Source organism: Penicillium robsamsonii, assembly GCF_028829455.1.
Source record: "Penicillium robsamsonii strain IBT 29466 chromosome Unknown utg000002l_segment0_segment0, whole genome shotgun sequence".
NCBI lineage: Eukaryota > Fungi > Ascomycota > Eurotiomycetes > Eurotiales > Aspergillaceae > Penicillium > Penicillium robsamsonii.
The window spans coordinates 2,116,256-2,130,155 of record NW_026643220.1 but is presented as its reverse complement, the minus strand read 5'-3'; the positions used below and the strand labels follow the sequence as shown (position 1 = coordinate 2,130,155).

Sequence of the window (13,900 nt, the reverse complement as noted above, 5' to 3'; positions counted from 1 at the left end):
CAATTTGTCGTCATGTCTGTCATCATGTCCATTGAAATTGTCAGTTTTGTCATTTTAGTTAGAGAGTTACATACCACTGAATGGTACCATACGTTGTCAAACCATAGATTTCCGTTATAACTAACTACATACATACAGTGACAGTTCATAAGTCCCTTGGCCCCACCTACATACCCCAACTATCTTATAATCAATTGGCGATTTCTGATACCTGCCCGTACGGTTTATCCTCCAACCTGACACTATCTAGTTACTGTAAATCTTGAGTACTTCCTGGCAATACGTAGCGCTAATGCACGTGGTGTATTTTTTATAAAAGATTTCTCACCTGGTCTGTCCAAGAAGCGTAACTTCCTACGAGGCTGACATAGAGAGGCTGACCCGTACCACATTCAGCCCGCAAGAAACCTCACTGAGAAGCCCGTTATTCCCAAGCACCTACCATATTACTCTGTTGACAGCCACGACGATGGCCAGTCCTTCGCCACCGAAACACCGGAGGGACTTCGATGTCGCGATTATCTGCGCGCTACAGTTGGAAGCCGACGCTGTGGAGGCACTCTTCGACTGTTTCTGGGATGAAGATGGCGATCGATACGGAAAGGCACCGGGAGACCAGAATGCATATCGAACTGGGGTAATCGGCGATCATAATGTCGTGTTGGCATATATGCCCGGCATCGGAAAGGGCCACGCAGCAAGCGTCGCAGCGAGTTTCCGATCAAGCTTTCAGGGTATCCGACTTGCGTTGATTGTTGGAATCTGCGGAGGGGTACCAGGCAGAACCGACAACGATATATTTCTCGGTGATGTAATCATCAGTGATGAGATAGTGATATACGACTTAGGCAGGAGATTTCCGGCGGGGTTCCGACGCAAGGAGACAGTAACTGATTCTGCTCTGAATATCGAAGTGCGAGCCTTCTTGCACAAAATCAGATGTCGAAAGGGTCGTGAACATCTACTCGGCAGGACCCATCACCATCTCACTACCTTACAAAAGCGAATTAGCAACTATCGCCGCCCTGCGAGAAAGCTAGATCGACTTTTCGAGCCGACCTACCATCATAAACATCATAGTCCCTCGAGATGCAGGAAGTGCAAGAAGGACGAGCATTGCACAAAGGCCCAGGAGGCCACATGTGAAACGTTGAAATGTGACTGGAAGGGATTGGTCGTTCGTTCGTGTCCATCTCCAGATGGGATCAATATCCACTTCGGGCGAATAGCCTCAGGAGACACGGTCATGAAGTCTGGCGAGGACCGAGACAGAATTGCTGCCGAGGAGAACGTGATCGCGTTTGAGATGGAGGGTGCAGGCATTTGTAACAATCTGCCCTGTATCGTGGTGAAAGGGGTGTGTGACTATGCTGATAGTCACAAGGATAAAATATGGCAAAGGTACACAGCCGCAACAGCCGCTGCATGTATGAGGTCGCTACTAGAACAATGGGCAATCATTGATCAGCCTAAAGGAAGTGACAGACGGCTTAAGGATTCCACACAAGGATATTATTCTTGGCGCTCCGATACTCTTTCCGAAGTAGAATCCTCTCAGTCAACTCATTATGACGAAGCATATCAGTCACAAAAGAATCATGATACCAGCGATGATGACCTACTACAAGGTAATCTTTGTCCTTCTAAACTAGTTGGCCCTAATCTGACCATTGTAGTTCTGCCGACAATTGAATCAAGTTTCAAGATTACACTTTCCTGTTTCAAACAAAACCGAAAGTATTTGCCTCGAGATGTTGATCTCAAGAGCACATTGAAAACCCAGCGCGTTATCTTCTCGAGCAATGTGGAAATCCTATCGTCGGATGCTTCGGGTTCCCTCAACAATCACCTCGGTTCGTCAAAAAAGATTTGCTTGGAGCTGACTCTAGCAATCCGAACGAAGCTTGAAGAGATTGAAGACATCACAAGGCGTCTTCCTGTTGCTACTAAGGCGAAAGTGCAGCACAGGACTGCCACAGACAGGCTCAAGGTGAGACAGCTACAGAGTAATTTTCACCACCCTACAAACTAATCGACCCTATATTCAGGATGATGTAGAAGACTTAAAATCATTGGTCCAGGTCTTTGCATCCTCTATCCCCGAACGCAAACAGCCTCGACTATCAGAAGATTCGAAAATAGCCAAGACTCCCGAAGGTCGCCGCGAATTTCAGCACTTCCGCATTGTTCAGCAAGCCGCTTGCAGCCTTTATGATGCTCTTGGAACAGCCTGTAATGCGCATTCTGTCCATGACGTGCATCTATCCCTCCAACCGGACCTTAATGAGACACGAGTGCGATTCAATGTGGCCTTTATCCAGAATGTCATGATGCCGGGGAAGGCAATCTGGATTAACGTGGAATCAACCATCAAATCTTCTGAGCCGAGTTCCCAACCGGTCTCCACGTCATTATCAAGGGGTCACTCTTCTCTCAAACGACCAAGACAACTTAACGAAGCACATTGTCCAACAACATCTCATAAACGTGTACATTTCCGTCTTTTACCCGGGCCTCTACAGTCAGTGTGCCCTGGAGAGCCCATTATGGGAATCCCAAATCTCTACCTACAACGGAATTTCTGCACCGTGGTCGAGAGGTCTTTGCACCAACAAGAATGTAATGGTTGCATCGGGCTGCTTGGAGACAACGATATCTGTAAACATTTGGCATATATGGGAAATCAGACCAACAGCACGACCCCTTCCGCATCTCTCTCCCAACTGATATTGCTGTCAGGAACCGACTCCACTAAAGGCATGGGTCTCTACGAGCGCGTCCGACTAGCCAGATGTCTCGCCACTGCTGTTCTCTACTACCACTCTACACCGTGGCTCAACAATGCATGGCGTAGTGACGACGTTCAGTTTTTCGGCTATCACGATTCCTTGCTCCAGCAGGCACAACACGTCTTACCATATATGACCACATCTATCCGAGCTCCAAACTCCTTAATGAAATCTCAGCCCCGATCCTCCGATTACCATCACATCATCCGTAACCCTGTTCTCTTTGGGCTAGGTGTTATGTTCCTTGAACTTGCATACCAAGCTCCCCTCAGAACCCTACAGCAACCGATCGACCTCAAAAAAGGAGAAACACAGGGCTTTGCGGATTATTTCACAGCGCAAAGATTAGTAGACGATAGCTACCGTATGGTGAGCAAGAGTTTTAAAATTATCATCAACAAATGCCTGCACTGCGATTTTGGGCATGACAGTGACTTTGCGAGTCCTGCGCTTCAAGAGGCTTTCTATGGTGATGTTATTACGGGTCTTGAGAATCTAGAAAAGGTTTTTCGGGAATTGCAGCTTGATGATCTGGAACCTACTCCGGTGTGATACATATTAAATGAATGTATGGGAAACATTTAACGTCTAATTATTCTCCCCGTTCCCTTGCATGGATCGAAGTATATACTCGGAAGGTCGTTGGTACAGTCCGCTAGACCAAAAGTGGGACTATTTAAAGCCGGCCACCTCCGGCTAATCGACAACACACTGCCCGCAACATACACAAGGCACCTTTCCCAGGAAGTGGGTATACCTGCTGGCGCAATTACGCATGGGCCATTGTTGGTTATCCGCCCACGCAAGGGCACACCGATTCCTCGCAAACCACGTTTTCTCCTGTGACAAAAACATAGTAATTCAATGAATCATACCATAGGTTCTAATGATATTGAAATTAAGTATCATTCCTAGGGAGTTAAAAGGAATCGGAATAATTCTGTGTATTTCTGAAAATGCATGATAACTATATAATATAAATATATATCTGACAGGCCTTTATGATATATAGTTTTGCACTTTTTTCGTCTGGAACCAACCAACATTGACCTAATGATTTGATTCAATTCCAAAATGACCTAGAAGTATTAGATCCACTAGTTGAGTTCTTCTTCTGATAAATGTTTGTTTAAATATATGTAATTATTGACATTGGTGAAGAAGATCCTGATACAGCTGGAAAAAACAGTATTTTGTTTACTAACTCAGCCTTTTATCCATCCATTTTGGGCGATGCGATGCTTGGCGGAATTATGCTAGTGTGGCACCATATAATAACTCGTATATAGTGAATGCCGCGGAATCTAGTGTAAGTGCATCGGGAAACGGCACCAAAATCATTTTGGTGCCCCGACACTTGTCAAGGCCTAGACTGATAAAACCCAATTTAGTGCTGCATTCTCATATTTTTCTAGCATAGCGGGTGCCAGCTCGGGGTTGCAGATAATATTGTCTTCGTGTTCCTTCTCGTTTTGATATTCATGTGAACCCACGTGATGCGTGCGGCACGGCAATGCGCTCCTCGAGTGCTTTCTGGATTTTTTTGTGAACATCGTCTTTGAGAACAAAGAAAATCATGACAGAGTAAACGAAGGACCACGGTTCTTGTATTTATATTTTTAGCTTAGGAACGGGCGTTGGCTCTCAGTGGGTTGGCCACTATCACCCCCTGGGTGAGAATTGTCACCCCGTTCTCTAGACTCTCACCCGTATCACCCGCACTCACCCTATGGTGCCGCTCGGGTGCTGAGGGCGCATTGAAAATTGGCCGTACAGAGTATACGGCTTAAGTACGGCTGAGCGGATGGGAAGCCCTGTTTTCCACACCATATGGTCGTATGTACTGTTTCAGGCGTAGTAGAGAGCCAGAATTGATTATTGAGAAAGGTCTGCTAGAAGGGATGGTATCCAGGTGAGATCCTATGGCAGCGCGAAAACCGAATTACCGTAGTGAATTCACGGCTACAGAGACCAACGAATCAACATTCAGTCACCCCTGTGGGACTAAGCTAAGCGTTTAGGGGCCCTATGCCCTAAGCCATCGTGTTTGCATACGCAAACGTTGAGTTCTAGCTCGAGGATAGAAATGTTCAAGTCAGGGGGTAAAGCACCCCGACTGCCAGAATACTCGCCTGCGTTATGTAAACATGCATCAAGACAAGCTACCCTTCATATATCAAACTTTTGCGCCCGTACAACGGACACACACAACGTTTACTTCATTCAGATTTACATAAACACCATAAGAGCCCCGAGGCATATCAAACTGGGGATCCAACCAACCGAGACAACACGCAGGCCAGAATTCGGCACCCACGCAACCAGCGGCTGACCAGGCTGTCGCAGACTCAGCTTTTCTGTGGAATTGTCCCCGTCAAATACCCCCGAGAAGGTCAAGCGGAATTCAGCCACCAGTTGACTAGGTTTCACTGCCTTGCCAATCCCCGAAAGCGTCAAGTCGAACGTCGTATTCGTAAAGGAGCCATTCATTACCAATTGTTCGGGGGGAGTATCGAAGTAGTCCAGATTACTCGAGCATATCCTCCCGGGAAACCTAAAAAGCCATGTGGTATCGTGATCAAGTTTATCCGGCATTGTCGCGTTAAATCGCACCCTGCCCTGGTCCTGGTCCCGGTCCCCGTGAGCGGGAGCGGGGGCCTCGGAGATAGTCATATTCATCACATCGATAGCTTTGTACATCCGCGCATCCCAATCAGTCCATCCATAGGTTGTCGTCATCCTGAACAGATCCGGGCGACTGGGACAACTAATCTTGCTGTCATCCCACTGGATATAGCTGTACGAGTCCGAAATTTTGTCCAACGACCTGCGCGATTCCCATGTCTTGAAGCCGATGATTATAGGGTTGGTCGGGCCAACTGGGTAGGGTGCCTGTGGGCCCACCCAGACATACCCAAGCATATGTAAGGTATTCTCAGCGTCGTGCAGGTACCGGTAGCACGTCTCATTCTCAGTGATCATGTAGTGGAGGGAGGCTTCGCCCTTGAAAAAGGACCCGTCGTAGCTTGTGTCGCTGCCCGAGGTGCCGTCGGAGGTGTAGTTTCCTACATTATTGGGGATCAAGTCCCATTTCCAGACGGTTGGCTGTTTTGGCGTGGCGCAGGAGTCGGTGCTACTGCTGCCCCCGCTATTCTCGCCGGAATCGTAGTCGTCTGAATCTCCGCCTTCACCACCTCGTCTTGCTTGGACCCCTGATATGGATGTGGAGAACTGCAAAAGGAAGTAAGGCAGAAGTAAAATCCAACAGTGCATGGTGATAAATATCTTGCTCTGTACCTCTCCTCTTGATATCCCCAGTCAAGGTGGGTTTAAAAATGGAGCAAGGCAAAATCACTCCAAGAAAGGAAAGTGGCTTGTCAAGAAAATCAACGCCCCCCTAGGTTTGAACCTAGCGAGAGTGATCTGACGCTACGAAATCAGCTTTCCGCTGCCAAGGCGTCAACGCGGCAAGTGCACTATTGATTCTCGTATTTTGTTAAATAGAGTTCCAGGGTTCTCTGACTGCGCCCTCGGGGAATTGGGAATCTTCCTCAATATTCTATATTGCACTTTATCATGGCCAGTCGATTGCTAATAGCTTAATTTAGGCCGTGAAATTGAAATGGAGCGTAGCAAGGGTTAAAATGATGATCGATCATCAGACAAGCCACAATGTGGAGTATCAGCGTTAACGAGCTCGAAATATACTGAGTACGTGCCCCTAAAATCAAACCAGGGAAGAAAAGAAAACTAAACGAAGAACAAAGGTCCATGTCATACAAATACCTAGGGACTAAGGAAAACGATGAGCATTACATAATCCTGCAGCGAGCCCTAGTCGGAATAGCTAGCCACTCATGCTCTAGTGGGGAACCACGGGGTAATGCGTATTGTGACAGTCACCAGTGCATTCCTGATAAATCCCAATAATTCCATATCCACCACACCTTTGACCTGGGTTACCGCTGCAGGGTATAGGCAATTTCCCATTGATGTGACAGTCGGCTTCTTGGGAGGATCGACGCTATTTCCGCAATAGCACTCTTGCGAGTTCTCGAGGCCGGCCAGAGTACCTGCCAAAATTGGCCTAGTGGAAATGAACCCTGCAAATACGACCGTAGACTGAATATTCTTATAGATCATTCATATTTTGTGGGGTTTACGGTGTAGTAGATCAAAAGGTCTACGATAGACGGATGTCTATTTACCAATGAAGATTTATGATCATGTTTAGTCTCCACATGAGAACTCAGAAGAAAGTGCAATCCATTGAGGTTATGCCAGGAGATAGAACAAGCTATAACAGACTCTAGTAACTAGAATAGTGTTATCTAAACCCGACATAGCCCATTACAATTGACGCGATATCGCGAGAAGGCACCAAAAGAAGCATACCTCTACACGTATTACTGCGAATGCAACCAAGAAAGTGTCTGTTTTCGAAATTACAGACCAGATAGAAAGCGCTCAGCAGCGGCCCCATACTTCCATTGAGACCGGGTCGAGTGTGGCGACATTGGCGCCCACTGATCCCATCTTTGTTGGCTCAGGTGTGATGGGAGGTAGGAGTTGCCTGAGAACATATATAATCAACCTTGATATCCTTAAAAGTGATAAAGCTTTGGATAAAAGAGTGTATTCGTGCGAAAACCTCACAACTAAGTCTCAGATAACAAGAGTGAAAATACAATATCGCCGGAGCAGTAAACGAAAGAAATGTGGTCTCAAGCAAGGTGCGTGACCGCTGCGAATCCCGTCGCATAGTATAGGGCGCAAAGCCTGATTCAAGGGTGTGTGGGTAGTTTTCAAATGGCCACGACATCAACCCAGAACCGAGTATCGTCGCTCTGGTATTTTTCATCACTCTCAATCTGCGCTTGAATCCATGCTACGGCATCGATGTACGCTGTCGAAAAATTTAGCCGCCGTGAACTAGGTGATCAAATCAAGTACAACTCACCGGTGATGTCCGCCGTGCCCGGGTTACTGACACCCGTTTCCCCGTTGCGGTGGCCACTGAACCAAGTTTCATACCCATAATGCTCCTCGCCATCATGACGAGCTTGGATGTCCATTGCCAGATCCGAACTAGCGCCCGAGCGTCAGCCAAAATATATCTGCGCCTCTAGCAGACCCTGGAACTTACTTGAGAACAGCACCGTTCTTCACATCGCTTGTGGTCTGACCTAGAAAAGCAGACGCGGAATGTCTCAACATGAACCAATTCTGTTTGAACACGCCGAAGTTTGTGCCGTCGCCTGTCTTCCCGTCACCTGGAGTATCAATATTAGCACTGCTCTTAGTCTCGCCTTTCAACCGTTCGGCATACCATATGTGTAGTCAGTAGTCATGGTGGTACTAATACTTGTAAGCTGGGTTATTAGGCATAGAGACCAAATAAGTAAACTCACGTCTCCAGCATCGCGATAGCCATGTCACGAGTGTTGCCACCAGCATCCAAGACCGCTTGCTTACGCTCTCCGAGTCCAGCAATGGTTTCGTTGCCCCGATCATCTGCGCGGGCCACCAGTGATTTGAAGTCTGCTGTCGGAGACGAGACCACCGCAGACACTAGAGCCATCGAGGTAAAAAGGGATAGGAGCTGCATCTTTCAATAGGACGAAAAGGAGTTTTCTTGTTGATTGATTCAAATGGTGGATTCTAATATTTCAAGAATTCGGAGACCAGCGGCTGCCTTTTATACTTCTGATTCGACACTAGTGGGCATCGTTGATAGTTCGATATTCGGAGCAAAATCAACGGTATGGGAGAATTGCTATCCTTCTTCCCGTGTGATAATCGGAAAGGATCTTCTTGTTTCGTGTCTCACTTCATATTATGCTCAGGAGTCCCCTTGAATTCGGAAAGCATGAAGGCGTACCCCCGTTGTTCTCCTTGTTCCTTCCGTGCGAATCTTTCTATATCAAGGGGAATGTAGTTTCAGTTGTTGCACTAGTTTCAGATCGCAAAACAGGGCTCAAAGGAGACGAATATGATCTCACCAATGAACATGGAAGTAGACAACAAGGGCAGCCAAAGTTGGGACTTGGAACTGCTCATGGGGCTACTCCGTAAAAATCTAAGTGACACGGAAAAATATTAAGTGTCAGGCCAGCCGTGTTATTCTTCAAATTTGATACAAATTTAGTTGATGACGCGGAATTACTCGGACAGGATCTACACTTTGGCAAACCTCGGGAGTTCGTCGGAGCTACCTGTTTCGATCGGACTTCCGCCTACTTTGCGCTCAAATAGGCAATTAGACGGAAGATAGGTGGTCACAAGGCGACATTTTCGGCTGATCTACATTGCAGGTGGGGCAGGAGGTATTAGCGGTAGTCTTGCGGCCTCTAAGGATATCATATTGAGAGGTAGAGGAATTCGTCTTGTCCTGCGAGCTTTCATTGTCGGGCTTAATGGTTTGATATAGACAGAAACGCACCCAGTTGCCTTGAAGTGGTCCTTGATGTTGTTTATAACCACCATCTCGTTACCCTGTAGATTCCTGTGAAGCTCTTCTACATGAGCATTGCGGTGTATATGCAGGGCCTGTTGACATTTACTCATGCACACATCTCGTGACATATCAATCTTGAAAGTTGACTACTTGACTACCTTCCTCAGGATTTCATCGATAAGCGCGCAATATCGGAATTGTCATACCAGAATGCATGAGAGTTTACTAGCTAATTGGACGCGCACAAAGTAGCAGCTGGATTTGCTGCTTCCAATCTATATGATCCGATATCACATGTGCTTTAGGTACTACTCATTGACGGGCAATGTCTATCAAGACTCGATTTCGTCCTCATCTCCAGTGTTTCCTTCAAGTCTCATATATTACAAATAGGAATTGCGGCATACAGCTCAAATTTTGGAGCATATTATGATTGAGGACGTTCAAGTCCGTTGGGAGGAGAAACTGGCGGGTTAGCCTTGTTTGTTTGGATGTTTCGCAGGTTCCGAAATGGGAAGGTGCTCGGGGCCGGACACCCACGAAAGCCCAACTCGCATCCTCGTGGATTTCCTCCTTTCTCTTCTCTCCTTAGACTTGATTCCTTCGTTGGTATCACCGAATGCAGACGTTTGTTCACATCTCGATTCGCACGTAACAGAGCAGAGAGTAACGAATAGCTTCTACTGCGGCCGAATAGACTTAAATCGGACTGGGCGAAAAAGCTGACTTTATAGTTGTAGTTGAGGGAATCGGTACGTCTGTCTAGAGCCCACAAATAATGTGTACGCAATGGACACTGAACATAGATAAGATGTGCTTAGTTTCAAATATGAGGAGATCTTGAAACATTAGATATCTACAATCCACCCTGTTGAAATGTTGTTGACCACTCCCTGGTTTAACCCATTGAGGCCCACTAAGAAGAAACATTGTCTCACAGAAACAACAGGGGAAGCGGTCATGATTCTATCATAAGTGGTGGACGACAAAACCACAGGAGAATACTCAACCCTCTATACGCCATTATTGCTAATGACTTATCGTAAGAACATCTCGACGAGCCAGAACCTCTAGCCGGGGAAATTAAGTTCCTCGGTGGTCTATCTAGAGAGCTTAGTGACTATTAGACTTTCGCTCGGAGCGGGTAATACCCTTTGAAGCTGTTTCCTATAACTATTACTTTTCGCCGGGTCGAGCCCTTTTTGTCGGCGTCAGGTTCTGGATCTGGCTCCTGAAGGCGTTCCAGTCGTCGACAGCTAACGCCTTTCTCGGATTGCTCTTCAATGGTGCCATGGTAGATTAAGGCTCGCTGCAGTGACTTTGCGCAAAGACTATTATCGAAGGGTGAAGTCGACGATCAGGCTGCGAGGGCCGGCTTTATGTCCTCCATCTCGCAAACCCCGTCGTAGATGGGGTCGCCGATACCATGATGGCAACATCACAGTAACCGGGGAGAATGCCACGCTATTGGGACAAAAATGCACGCACAACCGTGACTTTTCCATCGATACCCCCTAATTATTTCGTACTATTATACTTCGTAGTGCGCAATGATATACAGGTGAATATTGGAAACTGTGTCTATATCCAATTGTTGAAGTTCAAACTGTCAGACATTTCCTGCTGACAACCCTTGATATGTTCGTTAATGGGAGTCCCCTTACGGTGCATGTGTTCGCGTTGATTAACTTGTTTTCGCGGATATATATTGCAGTCAACAAGCCCAGCTCCCACAAGGTGTGCTTGTTTTCAATACCCCCATCGCAGGGTAAAAGTCGTTTAAATATAGAATAAATTATGACGTAGAGATATCCAATGTTTTTTAATTGGTTCCGTTTCTCAGTATGTTATCATGTCAGCAATGGGGATTGGTGCCTCCGCGGCCACTCGCCTGGCTTTATCACGGGGTCTCCCCGAGCTTTTGGCACAAATTCTTCGAAACGATATTGGGAAGTCGTATCACACAACATGGTGGATTCATACTACAGACAAGGGTCCTTGCGCTATGCTTTCTTCCACGGAAACCACGAAGACATAATGCTCCACCTCAGATGTCCGTGGAGGCCAAAATCCTGGTGTTTAATAGGCAAGGCAAATGTAGGCTATGATTGGCCTCTTCTCCTAACCTAAGAACGTGGAAGAGCGTTCTGAGGAACAAGCTTATTCGGCAAAAATCTCGCAGATAGTTCACTGGGAGAGTAATTCAACAAGTAATATACGATGGCGTATATGATCAAAAGGAGGGGTCCCTTCCAGCAAACCTATTAGTTGAAAAACCATTGAACCATTGAAGAACGTCTCGGTGCCGTCTCTTATTGTGGCTGAAGTCCCTAGGTAAGTTTGATCCACACTCTGCGCAGGGTCACTAATGTGAATGAACAGTCATCAAATGGGGATCGAACTTGTAGGTCTTTACCTTTGAACACACCAGGTAGATTCCTCTGTTCGCCTTGCAGCGCAGTCCTGGTCCTCAAAAGAGACGGCCTCCGCTGCTGTACTGCGGATGACAAAGAATACCTAGGCGTCATGATGCAGGCTGTTGTCCCTCTGGTTCTTGCCGATGAGTTATCAACTGCAACCGTTGGAACGCTCATAGTCAACGAACTAAGGATATACTATTGACTTCAAAATCTATTGTAATTCCCGTGCCAACGTACATCTATTAAGTGATACAAATTCTCCAGATGCTGTTCTCTAGGCCGCCATACGCTCGACACGAAGCTGCAGGTCCTTGACCATATCCACCCCAGCCTTAGTAGCCTCATCCAGGCTCTCCTCTGGCAATCCAAGAAGCTCATTCTGCGCCTTGGCCGAGAACTCACTCGAATCATCCGGGTAAAACGTCCTGGCATAGAGCAACTTGCCAAAACCCGCCATGTTACCACCTCTAACTTGCGCCAGGCCATCCTCATATCGCTTCTTGCTGGCCTCGTGGGTAACCTTCCAGTCAGCATCAGTGGTACCCGTAACGCGCTTAACGCTCTCAAACATGTCGTTTTGGCTGAGCACGAAGCTCTTGATGTACACGCCCCTGTTGAGGAACCCCGATAGAGTAAGACTTTTGTCGCTTTCGTCATTGGGGAGCTCCTTGAGGCTCAGCACTTTGGCCACGGCCCGCCCAACTTGCGACAACGTCGAGGTTGAGTTCTTAGTGTTGCCGTCGTCATAGATTGTCAGGGAACGCTTGTCAAAGTCGAACCCAAAACGCGCCTCGCCGCCTGCCAGGCTGTAATCGTACCAAAACCCACAACAGATAGTGATCCACTGCATGCCAAGTCTCTCAATCTCGTCCCTGTTGGCCTTGCCTACGGGCCCCAGCATCGTTTCCTCCCCAAGTTTGATGTTGTCAATGTCGCCGCCATACGCGTTGGGCATGATGTAGGGGACACCAGCCTTGGCAGCTGCCTGGACGAGCTTGCTGTGTGTGTCCCGGGGTGCGGTGGGGGCCATAGTGATGATAAAGAATTGCTGGTCCTTCAGGGCGTCAATAATGCTGGCCTCGTCGTTGTAGTCAACTGGGGCGACGAGGACGCCCTTGGGGAGTTTGTTGCTGCTGCCTTTGCGGGAGACTGCCGTGACGGTGTGTTTCCCGGTTTTCAGGAGGGCAGCAGTAATGTGCGATCCAATGGTGCCTCCGGCCTAAGGGTGTTTGTTAGTGTTGTGTACGTGGTCTTGTTAAGGGGCTTACTTACACCGACAATGGCGATTCTCTCGATGGCATTTTTGAAGCCGACGGGCTGGCTTTTGGCGTACTTGGACATTTTGGCTATTTTTGAACAGAATCTCAAACTCATTCGAGTATACAAAGTGTTGCGATGGTTGAACTAGCTGAGATTCTATTGTTGTTTGGGCTGGTGTTCCTACCTGAAGCGGAGGATGCCTGTCCATTTATACATTTCAGACTCGGTCTTGAAATCTCTCTATTCCTATGATCGGACTCGGAAATTTCGGAGAATTATTATCTATCTCGTATATCCGAGTGAAGCTGGCCAAGCCTTCACACTTGATTCGCCCGGAGAAAATAGCGTCTAGGAGCAACGGGGCAATGGCATGCAATCCACAACGAGGGCAACGTCTGCATTGCCGTTGATGCCGCGGCTACCGCAGCAGCCGCACGCAGGGGGCCATTACAATGTCCCTGACATCAACACCAACACCGCCTAAGAACGAACGGTGTACAGAGTGATCAGTCCGCAATAGCCGCAGAAGCCGCACCGCACCGAGCAGCATAAAGACATACGCGCCCTCTGATAATCCAACACCCGGAAAAATACACTCTGAAGCTTCAGAGGACCATCACAACGGCGCCGGTGCTGCGCGTGCCTTCTGCTGGCCCTCTTGGTTGTCTCTACCACTCCCGCTACCCGCCACCGACCAACCCAGCGTATGACAGATCCAGCGTCTGGCAGCGTGTCGACTTCCTCGACTCCATCACCAGCGTGGCTGCCTTGGTCCTCTTCAATTTCCCCTGGAACCAAGGTCTCGTTGTCGCCTGGCTGACACCTAACACGTACATCATTGTGATATCAGCATAGTCGTCTACGTCTTCGTCTTCGTCGAGAAGAGAGTGACTCGTAGGTCAATAACAGAGGGAAGGATGTTCTACAAGGGTACTGGGGCGCTTTTCACATGGTCTTATTTGTGGGTTTGATCT

General features: G+C 47.7%; 5 protein-coding genes across 5 annotated transcripts; 2 read left to right on the top strand and 3 right to left on the bottom strand.

The window, feature by feature from the left end:
• Positions 1–469: 469 nt before the first annotated feature.
• Positions 470–3,341, top strand: N7447_004062 (5'-methylthioadenosine/S-adenosylhomocysteine nucleosidase family protein; the record flags this gene model as incomplete). Its single annotated transcript, XM_057228337.1, has 2 exons — positions 470–1,990; positions 2,049–3,341. The coding sequence occupies 2 exons, from the start codon at positions 470–472 to the stop codon at positions 3,339–3,341; spliced, it is 2,814 nt and encodes a 937-aa protein (XP_057087678.1).
• Positions 3,342–5,018: 1,677 nt separating this feature from the next.
• N7447_004061 (uncharacterized protein) lies at positions 5,019–6,062 on the bottom strand (the record flags this gene model as incomplete). Its single annotated transcript, XM_057228336.1, has 1 exon — positions 5,019–6,062. The coding sequence occupies one exon, from the start codon at positions 6,060–6,062 to the stop codon at positions 5,019–5,021; it is 1,044 nt and encodes a 347-aa protein (XP_057087677.1).
• A 1,532-nt stretch (positions 6,063–7,594) lies between these two features.
• Positions 7,595–8,397, bottom strand: N7447_004060 (glycoside hydrolase family 134 protein; the record flags this gene model as incomplete). The annotated part of the gene is made up of 5 exons (XM_057228335.1): positions 7,595–7,695; positions 7,750–7,877; positions 7,936–8,062; positions 8,119–8,147; positions 8,201–8,397. The coding sequence occupies 5 exons, from the start codon at positions 8,395–8,397 to the stop codon at positions 7,595–7,597; spliced, it is 582 nt and encodes a 193-aa protein (XP_057087676.1).
• A 3,543-nt stretch (positions 8,398–11,940) lies between these two features.
• N7447_004059 (aromatic alcohol reductase) lies at positions 11,941–13,007 on the bottom strand (the record flags this gene model as incomplete). The annotated part of the gene is made up of 2 exons (XM_057228334.1): positions 11,941–12,885; positions 12,939–13,007. The coding sequence occupies 2 exons, from the start codon at positions 13,005–13,007 to the stop codon at positions 11,941–11,943; spliced, it is 1,014 nt and encodes a 337-aa protein (XP_057087675.1).
• Positions 13,008–13,378: 371 nt separating this feature from the next.
• N7447_004058 (major facilitator superfamily transporter) lies at positions 13,379–13,781 on the top strand (the record flags this gene model as incomplete). Its single annotated transcript, XM_057228333.1, has 2 exons — positions 13,379–13,419; positions 13,481–13,781. The coding sequence occupies 2 exons, from the start codon at positions 13,379–13,381 to the stop codon at positions 13,779–13,781; spliced, it is 342 nt and encodes a 113-aa protein (XP_057087674.1).
• Between the last annotated feature and the right edge of the window lie 119 nt (positions 13,782–13,900).